Raw genomic sequence first — 17,783 nt, forward strand, 5'->3', positions numbered from 1 at the left:
ATTCTGATGATGAGATGGATATGAAGAAGATGGCAAAAATGGTGAATGCACTCTATAAACAGATGAAAGGCAAAGGAGGGGGAGAAGGCAGTACAAGTGGAGTAGCTGAATCACCATTTGCAAATGATTTTAGCAATTTTGCTGGATTCACAGGTAATTTTGCTAACCAAGCTGATGATATATGGATCATAGATAGTGGGGCAACTTCACATATGTGCTATGAGTCCAAATGGTTTTCTAATATGCATAAGGTCAATTACAAGCATAGTGTCACATTGCCTGATGGATCTTTGAAATATGTACAAGAAGCTGGCACAATGGTGCTACATGAGTCTTTACAACTTACTGAAGTTCTGCATGTGCCTGAATTCAAGTACAACTTGTTATCAGTAAGGCAGTTGTTGGCTGAGAAAAAGACTAAGATAGAATTCTATCCTGATTGCTGTTGTTTACAGGAGTATAACACAAGAAAGATCATAGCAGTGGCATGGAAGATACATGGTTTGTTCTTACTTGATGCTTCCTCTTTTACACAGCAAGTCATAGATAGATTTTTGAGATATAATGGCAATGTAGCTCTTACTGCTCAACACAACAATAATGTACCTGATGTTTGGCATTTGAGATTAGGACATGCTTCTTTTGATGCTTTGAAGCACATAGAGCACATTGATTTACAGTGTAATTCTGCAAATTGTGAGATATGTACATGTGCCAAGCTTCACAGATTGTCTTTTACCAGAAGTGAAATAAAAACTACTTATAGACTTCAAATGCTGCATTTAGATGTTTGGGGTCCATACAGTACTGTTTCTCTTTCAGGTGCTAGATTTTTTCTTACTGTGGTTGATGATTACACCAGAGTGACCTGGATTATACTCTTACACACTAAACAGCAAGTGTTTAAAGCCATAGAAACTTTCTTGCATATGGTACACACACAGTATAAAAATGAAGTGCAGGTTATCAGAACAGATAATGGTAGTGAATTTCTCAATTCACAATGTAGAGAGTTATTTGACAGAAAAGGTATTGTGCATCACAGAAGTTGTGTCTACACTCCACAGCAGAATGGAGTAGTAGAGCGAAAGCACAGACATCTCCTGGAGATTGCTAGAGCAATCATGTTATATGCAGGTTTGCCACTGCTGTTTTGGGGAGAATCAATCCTGATGGCAGCTACTATAATCAATGCATTGCCAAGCAAGGTGCTTCATTGGCACTCTCCCTATTACAAATTTCATAACAAGCATCCAGATTATGCCAATTTTCATATTTTTGGTAGCTTGTGCTATGCCAAGGATCATACTGTGAAAGACAAAATGGCTTCAAGGGCTATAAAGGGAATCTATGTTGGTTTCACACCAGGAGTCAAAGGTCACAGAATATTCAATTTACAAAATTCTAAAATTGGCACTTATAGAGATGTGCAATTTTTTGAGGAGCTCTTTCCTTACAAGCAGGCATCTGTCCTTCCAACACCAGAACCAAGTTCTCATGCATCAATCATTCCTGGTGCATTTGACTTTCAGACCCTTGAGCAATGCCAGGATGAAGCTACTTCTTCTGCACCAATACTGGAGCTCAGGAGATCTGCTAGACAGAGAAAGCCTCTAGTCTGGATGCAGGATTATGCACATAATTGCCAGCTTATTCCAACTGTGCAATTTTCTACTGAACATGCTGCATTCATTGCCAAAATTATGCAGCATAAAGAGCCTAAGAATTATGCAGAGGCTGCACTTGACCCTGATTGGAGAGATGCAATGCAGAATGAATTGGATGCCTTAGAAGCAAATCATACATGGGTTCTTACTACTCTACCTGCAGGCAAGAAACCATTGGCTCCTAGGTGGGTTTTCAGAGTCAAGTACAAAGCAGATGGCCAAATAGAAAGGTACAAGGCAAGACTAGTTGCTAAAGGGTACAACCAAGTTCATGGCATTGACTATCATGAATCATTCAGTCCTGTAGCTAAGACAGTGACAGTCAGGATTTTTCTAGCTATTGCAACAATGCAGAACTGGCAAGTACACCAGATTGATGTCAACAATGCCTACTTGCATGGCTTTGTTGAAGAGGACATCTATCTATTCCCTCCACAAGGCTATACCAAGGCAGAACAAGGCCAGGTTTGCAAGCTGCAGAAATCCTTATATGGATTAAAGCAAGCAGGGAGACAATGGCACAAAGAGTTGTCCTCCAAACTCATCCAGTTTGGCTTCCAAAGATCTTCTTTTGACCATTGTTTGTTTATTTCCACAACTGATGCTGTGTTTACTGCTGTCATCATCTATGTGGATGATATTTTAATCACCAGTTCAAGTGAGTCTAGTATCCTCAAGGTGAAAGATCATTTACATCAACTCTTCACTATCAAAGACATTGGTCTTGTGAAGTACTTTTTAGGCATTGAAATTGCCAAGACAGCAGGAGGCATACTACTCTCTCAAGTAAAGTACATTTCAGATATGCTAACAGATGCTGGTTTAAAGGATACTAATCCTGCACCTAGTCCATTACCCTCAGGCATTGTACTTACAGATAAGGGAGAGAAGTTAACAGATCCAGGTTCCTACAGAAGGATCATTGGCAGATTACTATATCTTGGTTTCTCCAGACCTGATATAGCTTACTGCACACAGCAATTGAGTCAATTCATGCAAGAGCCTTGCATTCATCATTATCAGGGAGCAATTCACATTTTGAAGTATCTCAAGGGCACATTGCACCTTGGTTTGTTCTATCCTCAAGACAGTGATATGCATATCACAGCTTTCTGTGATTCAGACTGGGGTGGCTGCAAAACTACTAGAAGGTCAATAACTGACTATTGTGTCTTTTTGGGATCTTCATTGGTTTCATGGAAGTCAAAGAAACAATCAGTGGTTAGCAGGTCATCAGCTGAAGCAGAATATAAAAGTCTTGCTACCACCTGTTGTGAATTGAAGTGGATTTCTTATCTTCTCTCTGACTTCAACATTTCACTCCCATTACCTATTGCTGTTTCTTGTGATAGTGCAGCTGCAATAGCCATTGCCAAAAATCCAGTTGATCATGAAACTACTAAGCATATTGAGATTGATTGCCATTATGCTAGGCAGTGTGTTGAGCAAGGTTTCATCAACATCACTCATGTGTCTACTCATGCTCAAATTGCTGATATCTTCACTAAGGTACTCAGCACTTCTCAAATGTTACCATCTTTGTTCAAGATGAATCTTGTCCCAATTGACCCACATTCATCTTGAGGGGGGCATGATGGATATATGCACACATTGCACATGTGGCACGGACGCACGCGCGAGACATATGAGCAATGCGCACGGACGCACGCACGAGCGCCACTGCTGTATCACGCACGAGTGTGCGAGCACTCTGGAGCTGAATACACCTGATCTCTACCTTCAGTCGGTTGATTCAAGATCCACAAGAGCCACACACGTGTCCTTTATCTGTTACACATTCAGTTACCATTGTAACTAATTTGGCGCCTAATGTTCTTCAATTTCTGTATATAAACAACAATGTACTCTTCATCTCATTCAAGAGATTTCAATAATATTGTTGATCATTTCTTCATAACTTGCTTTCACAAAATCGCTAAAGTAACCTAATTGAGACAAAATTCAAAATTGAGTGATTTTATTGAGACAAATTGAAATTGAGTGACCATTTTGAGATAGCCATAGAAGTTCAGTGACCAATGGTGCATTTAACCCGTTAGTGAAGGACGAAGCTAAGTTAGTGAAGGACAAAGCTAAGGGACTTTATGTCCGGTTTTGAAGTTCACGGGCTATAAAAAAAGGCCAAAGTTGAGGGACCATGGGTGTAATTTACCCTTAGTTTTCATGTAACACAATAAGCAAAAGATACTACCTACCTTCATGATTATGAAGTGACAGGCAAGTCAAACGTCCAAGACATGAGATCCTCAACTTGCAGTGGATGGACAAGAGGACCCGCCTTCGGCATCCCCCTCTTGCAGTTAAGGTAACAATTACGGGCATGACCAGATCCCGTAGTGTGACGAACGAATTCACTGCCGTATGGCTGACCAGAGATTACTAGCGATTCCGGCTTCATGAAGTTGCAGCCTGCTATCGGAACTGAGGACACGTTTTGGAGTTAGCTCGCCCTCGCAGGATCGTGACCCTTTTGTCCCAGCATTGTAGCACAATTTATAGTACCACGTCGTTCTGCATAGGCGTTCATTACACAATCCAATAGCAATAAGGGTAAATAATTTATTAGTCCCCCACTTTTCACTTAACACACTGTTTAGCCTCTATTTTGAAAAACACATTATAAGGTCCCTATATTTTACCAATATTAACATTTTGGTCCTTTTGTCTATTTTTTTTAGATTTTTAACCGTTATATTTGATATAAACAGATAGACAGAAAATAACTGAGTAACATGGTCATCTTGTATTTTACTATGGCTGTTCTGAAAGCTAAGATATGTTCGGGTTAAAATCTAAAAAAAATAGATAAAATGACCAAAGGGTTAATATTGACAAAACGTAGGGATCTTATAATGTGTTTTTCAAAATAGGGGGACTAAACAGTGTTACGTAAAAAGATGGGGACTAATAAATTATTTACCCTAGCAATAATTAACCAAATATAAACATCTGCATGATATTTTCATGACAATGTCACATTTATCCTAACCAACTGAGAGCTAAGTTTCTATTATCAAGCATTAGAAGAGCATTTTGATCTTACTTCACTTTAATGATCCACCCGCACCTTCCATTACGGCTACCTTGTTACAACTTCACTCCAGTCACTAGCCCTGCCTTCAGCATCCCCAGGCATGGCCAGCTCCCATTGTGTGACGGGTGATGCGTACAAGGCCCGGGACGAATTCACTGCCACATGGCTGACCAGCGATTACTAACGATTCCAGCTTCATGCACACGCGTTGCAGCCTGCAATCGGAACTGAGGACGAGTTTTTAGAGTTAGCTCACCTAGCGGGATCCTGACCATTTGCCCCGGCCATTGTAGCACAATTTATAGCGGCACGTAATTCCATTCTGCATAGGAGTTCATTACATAATCCAGTAGCAATAATTAACCGAATAAAAGCATATGCACGATATTTTCATGACAACGTCATATTTACCCTAACCAACTGAGAGCTAAGTTTTTTTTTATTTTCAGGACTAAAAATATATGAACAATATCCAGGAAAAATCCAGCCATCAAAATTCATGCCATTTGTTATTCTTAAATTGGAAACATGAATTAAAATACCACCAATATACGATTGCTGAGACTCAAGGTTCTACGGATAACGTTTTTCAGTTCCCGGTTATTGAAGACCATAAACAGGGAGAGATCTGGGGGTCCGTAGGGGGCTTGAGCACCCATTGATCATAGGCATTGGAGCACCCCTGTGAATATCCATCACTGATCATAAATAACTGTCTGTGCTATTATTGAACTCAATTCGTGGCGAAAAAGTGCAATTAAATGTTCATATAACCTCTAGCAATAAAAGAAAATTCATGATATGCACATATAAACACTCACATGGATACGTTGTAATCGAACCGAACCGAGTCGAGCCGAGCCGAGCTTTGGCCTGCTCATGCTCGCCTAGTTAGAAACTTGACCAGCTCGAGCTCAACATCATGCTCGCAAGCTTGTTCCGAGCTTTGCTTGCGAGCAAGTCGTTAATTTTGTTCATGAACTTCGCTCGAATTCATTAATTATATTCATTTGAAATTGCGATGTTTTACATTTACCCCTTTATAGAAATACTATTAAAAAAAAAAAAGGGCGGCCCGGTGCAAGCCTTCCCTTGCCAATTTTTTTGGCAAGAGGCCGCTCCTAAGACTCGAACCCATGACCTTCGGTCACACAACAACAACGTTTTACCGTTGCGCCAAGGCTCGCCCTCTTTTATAGAAATACTATTATTAAGAAAATAATTGAACCAAAGCTTGCTCACGATCGTGTTCATGAACATTACAATCGAATTTGTTCATGAACCTATAATCGAGCCTACTCGCAAGCTTTCAAGCCGAGTTTCGCCGTGTTCAAACTCTACTCGTTTATAAATCGAGCCGAACGCCGAACCGCTCATGAGCGGCTCAGCTCATTTACAGCCCTACATATGGAACCCCACAACAAAGACCAAAAAGAAAAAATTCTACCAAATATAAAAGAAACTGAGAATGAACTAAAGAAATAGCATTTCAAAACTAATTGACAAACTAGGCGACGGGTCAGTACAAGCATGTTAGTGTGCATCTGTTTGTTTCTCCTTGATATAGGAATATCAAGACCAAAAAATGAAGCCCTTTCCCTTAGCCCTTGTTTGGGAGGAGGTTAATGGGAGTAAATGGAAGTAATGGAAAGTTAAGTATTAAGTTAACCTTGTTTGGGAGGAGGTTAATGGGAGTAAATGGAAGTAATGGAAAGTTAAGTATTAAGTTAACCTTGTTTGGGAGTTATTTTTTGAGAGTTAATGGAGGTTAATGGGGTTAAATGTTTACTTCCTCTAACCTCCAAATTGGGGATTAATGGGAGTAACGTAAACTTTTTTAAAATTTCTTGTCTCTGCAGAGTAAATTTAACCTTCTTTCCCCTCCAGATTTAAACTCTCAAACGAAGTTAAACATTTAACCTCATTTACATCCTATAAACTCCCAAACAAGGTTAATTTTTAACTTTCCTTTCCATCACTTCCCTTCCCTTTCCATTACCTCCTTTAACTCTCACCTCCATTAACCTCCAAACTCCCAAACGAAGGCTTAAATTTAAATAAGCAAATCTGAATGGAATACACAGATTTAATAGAGAATACAATAAGATTCAATTAAGCAAATATAAGAAGCTAAAGTCCAGTAAAGCTGTGTTGCAATGAAGTGCTCCTGTTGATCACACAAACTGAACAATATTGATGAAAATCATGAAAATCTAAGTTATTGTGGTAATTTTCCTGTTGTATCTTCCCATTGGTTTGTAATTTTCCTAGCCTTCACATTATCAATCAAAATAAGACATGCTACTCCCTCCATTCCATTATATAAGTTATTCTAGGGTATTTCACACAAATTAAGAAATATATTGGTTAACTAAAAAAAATTCTCTCTCATGTCACTATCGGAGAATAAGCATTGGAATATTAAAAAACACATGTACCAATACAAAAAATTTAATATTTGAACCAAAAAACTAAACTATAAGTTCTTGGAATCCTAGAATGACTTATATTTAGGGAAAAACCTAATTTGCTAGAATGACCTATATAATGGAATGGAGGGAGTAATAGATATCCATGTAACCTTGTCATTTTCCAGTCTTCTGATAATGAAATTACTATATAGGGATAAGCTACCAAAATAGGCCTATGGTTTGTACGTGGGGCCTAAATTGATACTTCCCAAAGAACCATAGGCTATTTTGGTACCTTATCCCTACTATATATTTTTATTGAATTCAGAATCAGATGCAGTTGTTCTACGAAAGACCAAGACCAGCTACTTTCAATGCCTCAGATCAAACCTACATGTTCCTTTTCTTGTTCTGATTCAAAATACTAATTCTATAGTTCTTGTCTTTGCAAGACCAAATTCTAGAACCCATTGATTCATTGAGAATTTCCAGATATAAAAGAAGTAAAAGAAGAGTAGCTTAAGTGCTCAGCTAGAAAATACCTTTAATCATATATTAATACTATACCTTCAGAATATTAATGTCCACAGTGACTTACATTGCATTGCCTCCTCAAGTAAATGCATCAGAATAATCAATTCAGACCATGCCTGCAGCTAATACTGTTTGAAAAGAGGTCCATTACTAGTCCTCAATATGTCTTGATAATAAAGCATATTTTTCAAGCAGTGATAGAGGCATAGTTGTTAAAGGCGCTTACCGGTGCTGGAGCCTAGGATCAAGGCGCACCGCCTGAGGAACACGAGGCGGAGAAAACAAAAAATATATACTCTATTACTAGTTAAAGCATATCAATATCACTAATACTCTATTACTAGTTAAAGCATAAACCAAAAAAACACACTTATGACCACATAAACAAGACAAAACCACATGAAAACATAATACTAAATGTCAAAAAATACCAAGTAAAGTTCATACTTCATATACACATTAACATAATAACATATACTTAACATTTTAAACAAAGTACCTAACTAATGCTACTAAACTAATAACCATCCATTTTCGATCGCAGTTTCTTCTGTTTCTGCATGTCGCAATTTCTGTTTGAGTGGATACTATTCTTTACGTGACTTTGCTCTTAATCCCTCTCTAGTCTTTCTATATTTACATCTCTTGATTAGTGGTTGAGATTAATCTTATTTAGATCAAGGGTTAAGATTAAATTAGATTAGTGGTTGAGATTAATAAACCATTTGTTTTACAGTTTAAACAAAAAAAAAAACCCTAGTGAAAATAGTGTATGTTACTGATGGACTACGTAAATATTAGTTAGAATATTTATTTAATCTTGTATTTTAGGACCATAATATATTTAGTATATATTATGGTAAATTAGCATATATTGTGGTAAATTAGCTCCTTAATTCTAGCTAGCATATATTTTGGTAATTTACCATATATTGTGGTAAATTAGCTCCTTAATTCTAGCATAACTCTAGTCTAAAATGACGCGGTATTGTTTGTATAAATAATCAAGGAATACCGCGTCATTTTAGTCTAGAGTTATGCTAGAATTAAGGAGCTAATTTACCACAATATATGGTAAATTACCATAATATATGCTAGCTAGAATTAAGGAGCTAATTTACCACAATATATGCTAATTTACCATTATATATGTTAATCCTAAAATACAAGATTACGTAAATATTCTAACTAATATTTACGTAATCTATCAGTTACTAATGCACGCCTTGACTCAGGCTACGAAGCCCAGACGAGAGCCTTTTAAACTACACCTTGCCTTGTGCAATCGAGGCTCACTACCTTGAGCCTTGCATAAGACGTGCCTTTAACAACTATGGATAGAGGTAATTTTGACTGAAAAAAAGACGATAATAATTTGCCCAAACTGCACTCAATGAAAACCTTTTTCGATCTAAAGGTCATTGAAAGTAACCTGATCCCCATATAATATAGACCACAAAAGACAGAACCGAACTTGTACTCCAATGGATACATAATACGTTGAATTATATAAAGTTTCAAATCCAACTTTGCCATGAATAATGTGTTACCAGTTCTATATGCAGATACTCCCTAACAGCAATACCCTATACAAGAAGTTAAAAAATAATCTTAAATAGAAAAACAAATTAGATCTACAAAAGCTGAATTTTACAGCTAATGAATAAGCTAAACTAATTCCTAAAAGATGTTCTTTTGGATCATTCTCAACGCTTGCCACGACACGGACCTAGCTAGAAGCACTTTATGGCAAAGCATGTCTAAAGTGAATAGTTTAATTTGTGTTAAAAACTGCAGGGAGAGATGCCAACAGTGAACTGATATTCAAATCGAAGTTGAATGATTTTTTAATGACAAATCAGGAAGAGAATGCACACATAATTTGTGACACAAGTTATGTTACAGGAAACACGGGTTAAATGTATCTTTGGTCACTTTCATGGTTGTCTCAAAATGGTCACTCAACTTCAATTTTGTCTCAATAAAATAATTCAATTTTGAATTTGTCACAATTAAGTCACTCTGACAACTTTAAAAGCAAAAAGACACCGAAAAAGTAACATCAGCAGTAGTCAATTTTCACCGCAGACCGACCGAAACAACAGTGGTTACCATCTAGATGACACGTGGCTGCCACATAGCTGTTTGAAATGATGTGTCAGCTAGGTGGCAGCAACGTGTCATTTCTGTAAGCTAGATGCAGCCACGTGTCGTTTCGGTCACGGTGAAAGTTGACTATCATTGCTGTGGCAGCCACGTCACCTTTCCGCTGTATTTTTGCTCTTGAAGTCGCCGGAGTAACTTAATTGAGATAAAATTCAAAGTTTGATTTTATTGAGACAAATTGAAGTTCATGAAAGTTCAGTGACCAATTGTGCATTTAACCCCAGGAAATGCGCCTTAAAGCAGACATATAGAAGGGAAATAAGATTTGACTTTTAGCAAAATTTAAAACCAAAGAGCCGGAGAACAAAGATCAATTATAGCATTAAAAAGAAATATCAAATGAAGCCTCATTAGATCACAAAGGAAAAGTTTCCTACATTCATTCATTTCACTAAAAACATGTACAACTGCTGAATATTCTCTAGCATAGAACCAATCATATAATGATATGGCTTCCTAAACCCCACTAGGATAAAGTAATCATGTATAACATGTTCATGTAACCTTACCTGTTCAAAATTTCTCCTCTTATCAGGTTTAAACATTGTATTCCGCTAAGAGAAGGACCTGAAGCATGGAAAGTCTGATATGAAGTGCTAAGAAGGAAAGCATAAACCAACAACTAAAACTTTCAAGGATTATCACGGTGCAATTCTCCCCAACCACTACTACTTCTGATGTATTTGTCAACTATACCGAAGTCTCTGTTCTGATCAACTCGCCTAGCATAGTTTTCTAGAGAGATGGGACCTTTCTTCAACCTCCTGTAGTAAATAACCTCCCAAGGCCACATACGTGCAGAACCAAAGTATGCATCAGCAGGTAAATGCCTTTCACTTTCATTTTGGAAATGATGCCCACAATAATGCTTGAGAACGAAGGACAACTCCTCTGAGGAAATGCTTGTAGGATTGCCAGAGTTTGAGCCAACAAGAGATTCGGAATCTGGATTCTTCATTGGAACAAGCACATGTTCTGTCATCAATTTATCAGAATTCTGATGAGTATGCCTTTTAGGAGAGTCAGCTGTGTCTTTCTCTGCTACTGCAGCTTCGATGACATTTGTTACTTCGTGTAGTGACCCAGATGCAAATGAATGGACTTCATTAGCCTTTTTCAGAGGCTGGTCTTTCTTCAGATTAATTTCTGCCTGGGAAGGAAGCACAACATTTTCATTATTCACTACCACCATTATATTTTCATGGGTTTTATCCTTGAAGCCACTACCGCCTTCTAATGGTTGATCTAGTTCAATCGAAAGCACCTTGGACTCTGGAGTTGTAGCATTATCTGAAGACCCCTTCAGATTCAGCTGAGCCTTATTTGAAGAAGATGGTAGGGGTCGACCAAATGAGATAGACAAGGATGTGTGGGAGCTTGATCTTGCTCTAGATTTAGACTTTCTGGATCTAGAATCAAGTGGCGTTGAACTAGAGTTTGATTCAGATGGTGGTGGATGTGCTCTAGAAGCTGGAGACTTTGATCTATTTTTGGGAGAAGACCTCTTCACATGCTCAGTAGATTGAGAAATTGAGTAAGATGGGGAAGCAGTATAATCAGAACCACAGGGAGACAAAATTGACATTCTTGTTTTCTTCGTACCACGTCTTAATGATGAACTAATTTTGTTCCTACTTCTCTTATTCCCTCCATAGTTTTCAGTTTCCTTTCTGACAGGAGAGTTCCTACTGCTTATTGGTCTTTGAAACTTCCCTACACCAGATGATTTAACATCATTCTTAACTCGTCTTTTTGCTACGGTATCCCTACTTGACTGTAGCCTCTCCCTTGACCTGGATCCAACTTTTCCCACCTCAGTTTCACCTCTACCTCTTCTATGGATATCATCATTATGCCTTCTATCAAACCTGGTAGAATTTCTAAACGAAGAATCTTCATTGGGACAGTTGCGCATCTTGTGACCCGAATCTCCACATCTATAGCAAGTTGCATTAAATTTCACATTGCTAGGGAATTTCAAGTTTCCATTGACGTGATCCCTACCTATATCCTTTGGAGGGCTTCTCCGGGAAGGAGAACCACCAGGATCTGCAAACTGATTGATACAATCATCACCTTTCGTACTGTAACCTTTGTAAGGTTCATATCTTTCAAATTCAATAGCATTTCCAACACCAATTTCAATTGGTTTGTCATGGAATTTCTCACCCCATCTGTCATTCTCCAGTGGATCACGTTCAGACCTGCCAACTTCATCTTCAAACTCTTCCCTGCAGCCATGATTCTCTTGACACAAATTATCTTTGGCATCACCTTGATGGGACCCCACCTCTTTATCATGCATGTCAGTCAACCCATGCCGTTTGCTAAAACCATCTGATTGCTTAGCATTAATCCCATAATCCTGGTTTTTTGAACCCAACTTCCGTTTAACATAACTTTGTTCTTTCTTTGAATGCCTATCATGCTGAGGCTCAAAGGAGCCAGCAGCCCTTGCTAATCTCTTAACTGGTCTAGGCTGTTTATTTGACCACGTGAGAGTCAACAGCTGACCACAAATATACCTCTTCTGTAGTGCTCTCAAAGCTTTCTCGGCATCAGGTGGAAACTCATAAACTACAAATCCATATCCATCTTTCAACCGTACATTGCATTGTCCAAATTTTTGGAAGACCCGTTGAAGTTCATCTCTATGAATTCGTGAAGATACATTACCAATATAAAGTGACATCTGCAACAAAATTCCAATTCTTATATTAAAAAAAGGGACTGTATTTGTTCTTTTCTTCCAAAAAAGGCAGATGCACTTCTTTCAAGAAGAACATAGTATTACTCTAGAAAGCACGACACGGGTACTAGTAGGGGTGCAGATGCAGCAAACAGCATTTTTAAAATTGTGAGACACATGTACAGCAGGGGCACGCAAAATATATATATAACATTCATAAGTCATTATAAACCATAAAACATCCATAATAAGTCAATAAACTCATAAAAAAGAAAAGTTTAATACTTCAAACTATTTAAACTACCAAAAAAACAGCGGTTGTTGTATTCTTTTCTTTAGATTTTGATTTCTTTTTTTTAAGGGTTTTCTTTTATTTTTTATATATATCAACCCCTCTTTTTTGTAAAATCATTAAAAAAAACTTATATTCTGCTTAATCAACTCGGAAGCTGTGTCCCCATATTAAACAAAAAAAAAAAAAAAACAGGGGACACTTATTTTGGAGTGTCGGGTGCGTGTCCCCGAGTGTCCTCGGAGTGTCCAGAGTGTCCGACGCTCATACTGTAACCTCCTATAAGTGTTGATTGGTGCTTCCTAGCTCTAGACATACAACATAATGATGCTGGAAGAAAAAGAAGAAGAATAAAAACCCAAATTGCCCACCAAATAAAGAAAAACAGAGTGCATAGGTTACTTCCTTTAGGTTGGGAAATATGCATTATCAATGCCAGATGGTTCTCATGCCTCAAGTTCAGTATGCCACAATCAATAAAATACAAAGTTAATGCATCCCAACCAAGTACAAGGACCTATGACTGTTGAGTTGATTTCTTTTCTCCGGTAGGTCAGTAAGGTGAACATTATAAAGAAAGAAACACTAAAATTCAGTATCTAGTGAACCCAATAGCACAATTTGCTCATAAGTTTCTACTAACTCAGAAAACTATGCAAGAAAACAACCCAACAAAGTCACAAAACATTTTCCAAGTGTATGATCTTCAATGGAAAGAACTTATTTCGCAAGAAGAGTACAAGCCCATTCTTACTACCAACAAAAGGCAAAAACCCCCAATTTTCCTGAAAGGGGGTCACCTATTGCTTCAATAATAATACTCACTACCAACAAAAGCAGCCTTACTTCAAATCCACATGCGGATGTAAATTAATAAAAATAGCATTCGCTATTACACGGGAAAAAGGGGGGAAATAAACACTTAAATTCAGCATCTAGTGAACCCAAAAACACAATAAGCTCATAAGTTTCTATTAACTCAGAAAACTATGCAAGAAAACAACCCAACAAAGCCACAATACATTTTCAAAGTGTATGATCTTCAATGCAAAGAACTTATTTCACAAGAAGAGTACAAGCCCATTCTTACTACCAACAAAAGGCAAAAACCCCCAATTTTCCTGAAAGGGGGTCACCTATTGCTTCAATAATAATACTCACTACCAATAAAAGCAGCCTTACTTCAAATCCATATGCGCATGTAAATTAATAGAAACAGCATTCGCTATTACACGGGAAAAAGGGGGGAAAGAATCACTTAAATTCAGCATCTAGTGAACCCAAACGCACAATAAGCTCATAAGTTTCTATTAACTCAGAAAACTATGCAAGAAAACAACCCAACAAAGCCACAAAATATTTTCAGAGTGTATGATCTTAATGGAAAGAACTTACTTCGCAATGAAGAGTACAAGCCCGTCTTACTACCAACAAAAGGCAAAAACCCCTAATTTTCCTGAAAGTTGCTTCAATAATAATACTCACTACCAACAAAAGCAGCCTTACTTCAAATCCATATGCGCATGTAAATTAATAGAAACCGCATTCGCTATTACACGGGAAAAAGGGGGGAAGAAAGAAATCAATCATACACGGGAATTTAATCAAACACCTTATATGCGTAAAGAAGAAAATGCAAAAATAAGTATCGCAAGTAAAGAAATTGAGTACTAGCATAATAGAGTGGAAGAAACTAGTAACAGAACCAAAACAATAGCTACATCATCCATATAAAAACCCCTAGTTCCAAATTTCCTGAAACGGGGTCAATAATAATACTCACTACCAACAAAAGCAGCCTTACTTCAAATCCATATGCCCATGTAAATTAATAGAAATAGCATTCGCTTTTACACGGGAAAAGGGGGGAAAGAAAGAAAGCAATCATACACGGGAATTTAAGCAAACACCTTATATGCATAAAGAAGAAAATGCAAAAATACGTATCAGAAGTAAAGAAATTGAGTACTAGCATAATAGAGTGGAAGAAACTAGCAACAGAACCAAAACAATAGCTACATCATCCATATAAAAACCCTAGTTCCGAATTTCCTGAAACGGAGACAATAATAATACTCACTACCAACAAAAGCAGCCGTACTTCAAATTCATATGCGCATGTAAATTGATAGAAATAGCATTCGCTTTTACACGGGAAAAAGGGGGGAAAGAAAGAAATCAATCATACACGGGAATTTAATCAAACACCTTATATGCATAAAGAATAAAATGCAAAATTAAGCATCGGAAGTAAAGAAATTGAGTACTGGCATAATAGATTGGAAGAAAGCAAGGGATTACCGTGATAAGGTGCTGTCTCTCTCTCTCTCTCTCTCTCTCTCTCTCTCTCTCTCTCTCAGCTCCCGACGTTGCTTATTTTCTGTAGTGTTCGTTGAAGTTGAATCGCCGATCAGCTGCTTGGCTTGATTGCGTTATTCTATTCCTTTATACATAACGATGCTTTGTTTTCCTTTCTCTCTCTGTCTCTTCCTATTTCTTTCTTTTTTTTTTACTTTTGATTTCAGGTTGTCGACGTGGCAGATTTTAACCGGTTATGATCAATATTATCAGAATAGGACAGGATATCAAATCGGATTTACGGTTAGACATATGTCACTTATTAAACCGGATGATTCGAGTTGGTAGGATCGAATAACAGGATCGGCTCTAGGCATATATCAGAAGCGCAGCCGCCTAGGGTCCAAAACCAGAAGGGCCCAAAAAATATTTACATAGTCTTTTTTTTTATATATAAATTTAATTATGATACCTATTCAATCTTAAAGGATTTAAATAATAGTATGATATTTCAAATTTAAAATCGACTCTGATTTATATTTTAACTTTTTAAATAAATTTTTGTATATCAAATAGGATTTATCTTTTATTTTGTGAAATATCATATGACTGATACTATAATTAATTTAAAATTATTTTTATAAAATTATAAAAAATATCAATTCAAGGGTTTTTTTTTTTTAACAAAATTCAAGGGTTGTTATTTTGCTTTAGAAAAACATACTCATTATTTCAAATTAGAATAAGTAAATAAAAAATTCAAATAATAACTAGGGAAAAGTACAAAAATAAACCGTGTAGTTACACCTGTTTTCGATCGCAACCATATGGTTTAAAAATTTACAAAATGGTACTTTGAGGTTCATTCCGTTAGCAAACACATACCAAATTGACTAACGGTGTTAAAAGTCAAAGGAAAAAGAGTTAATTTGGTCCTTATATTTATTTATTTTATAAATTAACTTTCCTATTATCTAATTATCATAAATAAACCCCAAAATTAAAAATAAAAATCAATTATACCATCTTCTCCGTCTTTTTAATTTCTTATTTTTTCTCTCTTCTCTCTCATCTTTCTTAATTTTTCTCTCTCTAAAATCAATTTGGAGTATAATTAAAAAGAGAGAAACTATCAACGAAAAGGCCTCCAGCAGGTATGAAAAGGCCTCGCCAGCATTTGTTAAATGTATCAATTGATCTCTCCGATGTACTTGAGGAAGAGATGTATGTTGGATTCACAGCATCAACAAGTAGACTTGTTCAAAGCCATAAGATCTTAGCTTGGAGCTTTAGTAATTCAATTTTTTCATTAAGTGAAAGCCTAATCACAATTGGGTTACCATCATTTGTTCTCCCAAAAGCTTCGTTTGTTAGATCCAAAGGGTTTATTGCAAGAATCACAGTTGGAACTTTCTTTGTAATCGTTTTAACTGCTTTCGTTGATAGTTTCTCTCTCTTCAATTATACCTCAAATTGATTTTAGAGAGAGAAAAATTAAAAAAGATGAAAGAGAAGCGAGAAAAAATAAGAAATTAAAAAGATGGAGAAAATGGTATAATTGATTTTTATTTTTAATTTTGGGGTTTATTTATGATAATTAGATAATAAGGGAGGTTAATTTATAAAATAAATAAATATAAGGACCAAATTAACTCTTTTTCCTTTGACTTTTAACACCGTTAGTCAATTTGGTATGTGTTTGCTAACGGAATGAACCTCAATGTACCATTTTGTAAATTTTTAAACCACATGGTTGCGATCGAAAACAGGTGTAGCCACAAGGTTTATTTTTGTACTTTTTCCTAATAACTAAATATACGTTGGAAATTTTGTATAAAAATAATAATTTTGGTTTGTTATTTTTTATCAATTTGGGGTTTAAATACATAACTCAGAAACTTAACAAACGGCACCCGAACAGCGTCCAAGCGATGGTCAAACAACGTCCGATCCGTGCCCGGGCTCGACGACCAAATGACGCCCATACCTCGATGGCCGAGCGGTGGGCCCGAAGGCCGCATGGCAACATGCCTTTGTGCCCATATAAAAAGGGGCATGAATCCCGATGCATGAAGGGGACAGTTTTTGCGACAAAAAATTAGAACTTCCTTATTTATGTGTTGTCTTTTTTTTTTTAATATATGTTATCTTATTGAACTTCCTTTAAAGTTGGGAAAAGTACAAAAATAAACCTTATGGTTACACCTGTTTTCGAACAGCACCCGTATCGTTTAAAAGTTTGCAAAGTGGTACCATGTACTTCATTCCGTTAGCAAACATAGACATTTCTATCTAACGATGTTAAAAATGATGAGGTGGCAGTTAAAGTCAAAAGATTTGAAGGGTAACTTTGTCCTTTTATTTATTTAATATTTTATAATTTATTATACTTTTCAAATATTAAAATTGCCCAATTACAACCAATTACAAACTACGCCATCTCTTTTGCTCTCACATCTCCTCTTTCATCTCCCAAAAACGTTAATCATGGCTATGGCTGGGTATACAAAAAATTCAGTTGACATGGATGTCATTCACTCTGCTATAATTTATTCTTCATTATCTAGTTGTTTGTTTTATCTGACAAATTAATATAGATGACAATAATATTGATTTATCACATGAATTTGTCAGTCTTAGTTTGGAATTAAAAATGGAACAGTATCACCAT

The 17,783-nt window shown here is 36.6% G+C and overlaps 1 protein-coding gene across 2 annotated transcripts; it reads right to left on the minus strand.

Annotated features, from left to right (window-relative positions):
* Positions 1-10,163: 10,163 nt before the first annotated feature.
* LOC136209203 (uncharacterized) lies at positions 10,164-15,290 on the minus strand. 2 transcript variants are annotated; one of them, XM_066000608.1, is made up of 2 exons: positions 15,116-15,290; positions 10,164-12,525 (listed from the first exon to the last, which is right to left on the minus strand). In XM_066000608.1, the coding sequence occupies exon 2, from the start codon at positions 12,523-12,525 to the stop codon at positions 10,465-10,467; it is 2,061 nt and encodes a 686-aa protein (XP_065856680.1). In that variant the 5' UTR covers positions 15,116-15,290; the 3' UTR covers positions 10,164-10,464. The 2 variants fall into 2 exon arrangements, with proteins under 2 accessions (XP_065856680.1, XP_065856681.1); XM_066000609.1 differs by lacking the exon at positions 15,116-15,290 and adding an exon at positions 14,210-15,018.
* Positions 15,291-17,783: the final 2,493 nt, after the last annotated feature.

Source organism: Euphorbia lathyris, chromosome 10, assembly GCF_963576675.1.
Source record: "Euphorbia lathyris chromosome 10, ddEupLath1.1, whole genome shotgun sequence".
Classification (NCBI taxonomy): Eukaryota; Viridiplantae; Streptophyta; class Magnoliopsida; order Malpighiales; family Euphorbiaceae; genus Euphorbia; species Euphorbia lathyris.

What these genes read in the sequence shown, in the direction of transcription:
- LOC136209203 (XM_066000608.1), bottom strand. Translation starts at nt 12,525, where the DNA reads ATGTCACTTTATATTGGTAATGTATCTTCACGAATTCATAGAGATGAA.